This window comes from Girardinichthys multiradiatus, chromosome 11 (assembly GCF_021462225.1).
Source record: "Girardinichthys multiradiatus isolate DD_20200921_A chromosome 11, DD_fGirMul_XY1, whole genome shotgun sequence".
Classification (NCBI taxonomy): domain Eukaryota; kingdom Metazoa; phylum Chordata; class Actinopteri; order Cyprinodontiformes; family Goodeidae; genus Girardinichthys; species Girardinichthys multiradiatus.
In genome coordinates, this window is record NC_061804.1 from 20663862 (window position 1) to 20666635 (window position 2774).

At 43.4% G+C, this 2774-nt stretch overlaps 1 protein-coding gene across 1 annotated transcript; it reads left to right on the top strand.

Moving 5' to 3' along the window:
* Positions 1-1000: 1000 nt before the first annotated feature.
* waif2 (Wnt-activated inhibitory factor 2) lies at positions 1001-2566 on the top strand. The gene has a single exon (XM_047379706.1). It carries the CDS (start codon positions 1232-1234, stop codon positions 2294-2296), a length of 1065 nt encoding a protein of 354 aa, XP_047235662.1. The 5' UTR covers positions 1001-1231; the 3' UTR covers positions 2297-2566.
* The last annotated feature ends 208 nt before the right edge of the window (positions 2567-2774 follow it).

Genomic DNA, 2774 nt, shown 5'->3' on the forward strand with positions numbered 1-2774 from the left:
GATTGTTAGTCAGTTTAAGTGAACTGTCAACTCATGGTAGATTTGCAGTTGTGCCATACTCTTTTGCATACTCTTTGCTATAAAAGTTTATGCAACTTTATCTATGACCTGTCCAGTGTGTTCCTAGGTCTTCAAAACTCTGTTTGTTCATCCTAAGGTCTTTAAAGGTATTACAGGTGTGTGGTAAAGAACAGCTGTATTTATACTGAGAATAAATTGCACACAGGTGGACCCTTTTTACTATTTAAGTTACATCTGAAGGCAGTCTGTTGAACTATTTTTAGGAGTATTAGAGTAAAAAGGTCTGAATACAAATACATCACCACAAGTGGCAAAATGTGCAAAAGTTCAAGGGGTGTGAATACTTCTGCTAGGCACTGTATTCTGTTATGTTCTATTCAAACAAGTTTACCCTTAAAAAGATTAACTGTTGCTAACCTAAGAAGAAACCATAAAGTGCTAAAGGTAGATATTTAAAAGCAATGAGCCATCTCTTCAGGCTACTCAGCTTAAATTGCAATAATTTGCCCAGAATTACTCACTCAAGGACAAACGTTCTGAAGTTATTATATTATTTTATTAATTTCTAATTATATTAGAAATTCCTAAGCAAAGCACTTTCATTTAAAAAAAATATGAATCATGCACTAGAATGTTTTTTTGGCGGAGACACTTGTACTCATTGTCTCCAAGTTGTGTGCAAATAAAATAATTTAAGAGAGGAAAAGACGAGCTTCAATGTTTATTTATTTATATGTTTATTTATTCTTGTGTCAGATGGGGCAAATACTGATTTCATTGTGCTTGTATATATTACAGCATTCTATTAAGGCTTCTGCGTGTGCCACCCCTGGATTATCAATGACCCCCATCTGGCCACCTCTTTCAAAACTTTCTGGAGGTGCCTTCTAGAACTGTCCCGTGCGGTGTTTGTGTGTGTGTGTGTGTGTGTGTGTGTGTGTGTGTGACTCTCGCTCTCCCTGTGACAGGCGTCAAAAATACCAGCGCAGATCAGCAGCTTTTCCACGCAACCCCGCCACGCTGATGTCCAGCGCTCAGCTGCGCAAAGATCCCAGACAGCTAATCCTTTCTGTGGACAGACACTCTGAGACTGAGGTGACGATGGGTGGAGAGTTCTTAATATCCTGACTGTTAGAGATTAGCAAGTCGCTTTCAATGACTCGACTTTACGTCATAATTTCAGGCTTTTAGACAACCAGTGAATGGAAAGATGCGGATAACTCACAGGGCCCAACATTTAAGTTGTGTTTTCTCTGTTTGGAACCAGCGGGGTTTGCATTACGTGGCGCTGCTGTGTTTGTTGTCTTCGCCAGTCAGGACTGATGACGCCTGCCCGTCCTCTTGCAGCTGTGCCATGGACTCGGGAACTGTGACCTGCTTACCTGATGGGTGGCAAACTGATCTCCCTGCAGACATCCCGAGGTGGACGTCCACTCTGATAATTAAAGGTAGAAACATCCCAACTTTACCTCAAGGCGCTTTCACCGTCAACGGCACCGAGTTGGAAATGGTGACACTCTCGCTTTCCCATAACGGGATCCAGACTATTGAGCCGTACGCTTTCCTGGGTCTCACCCGCTTACATCTGCTAGATCTGAGCCATAATCAGCTGGAGACCATCTCATCCAGGGCTTTCCATGGAATACCGGAATTGCGCTCTCTTTTTCTCAATTGCTCTGTTTCTCTCGATGCCACGGCGCAGCTTTCCGGTGCGCTCAGCGCGCAAAGTTTGCGTAACCTCTATAGATTGGAGCTGGCGGGGAATATGCTAAAGTCTATACCCATGGAAAAGTTAGATATATATAACCTGCATGCGTTAGTGCTCATAAATAACTCAATGGAGAACATCGGGATTGAAAACATATCCAGTCTTTACCAGCAAAGGCGCATCCGCGTCTACTTGGCTTTAAATCCGTTTCGGTGCAACTGTGAACTGGGGGCGTTTTACTACTGGTTGAAAAACTCATCTCAGTGTCAGGACGCTGAACGGGTCATTTGCAGTGAGCCGGAAGCGAGAAGGGGGATCCCCGTGGAAAAGCTCCGTGGAGAGGAGGTGGATTGTCCGAACGAGAACCTGGAGGCGGTGTCGTATGTCTTCCTCGGTATTGTCTTGGCTCTGATAGGGGTGGTGTTTCTCATGGTGTTGTATCTCAACCGGCGAGGCATCAAACGGTGGCTCAACAACATCCGAGAGGCGTGCAGGGACCAGATGGAGGTCTACCATTACCGCTACGAGCAGGACTCGGACCCGAGGCTGGCCAACGTGGCAGTTTAACTCCCTGGAAAAATCCTCCCAGTGCTGTGGTGGGAGAGGACAGATAAGACAATGTATGATGAATCAAGATGTTCATAAAAAGGAGAGAAAACTGGCCTATAACATGCAAATCTCAATTCGTGATATAGAGCAGGAGACAAGTGAGTCTTAGTAAATTAGAATAACATTGAACGCTTTTTCATTTGAAGATTACACACAATTATATGTTTCAAGATTATTCCTGTTCGTTTTTATGGTACTGGCTTTCAGGTAATAAAAATCCAAAATTCAGTTTCTCAGAAAATTAAAACAATTATGAGGAAGACTGCTGACCTTACACTTATCCAGCAGACAGTCACTGAGACCCTCTAGGAGGGTAAGCCACTAAAGTTCAGTGCTAAATAAGCTGGTTGTTCGGGAAGTCATGTTTTCAAGCATATTATTGGAAAGTTAAGTGAAAGGATAAAGTGCATTAGAAAGAGGTGCACAAGCAGCAAGG

Excerpts from the sequence above, each read along its gene's own strand:
- waif2 (XM_047379706.1), top strand. The coding sequence starts at position 1,232 with ATGCGGATAACTCACAGGGCCCAACATTTAAGTTGTGTTTTCTCTGTT.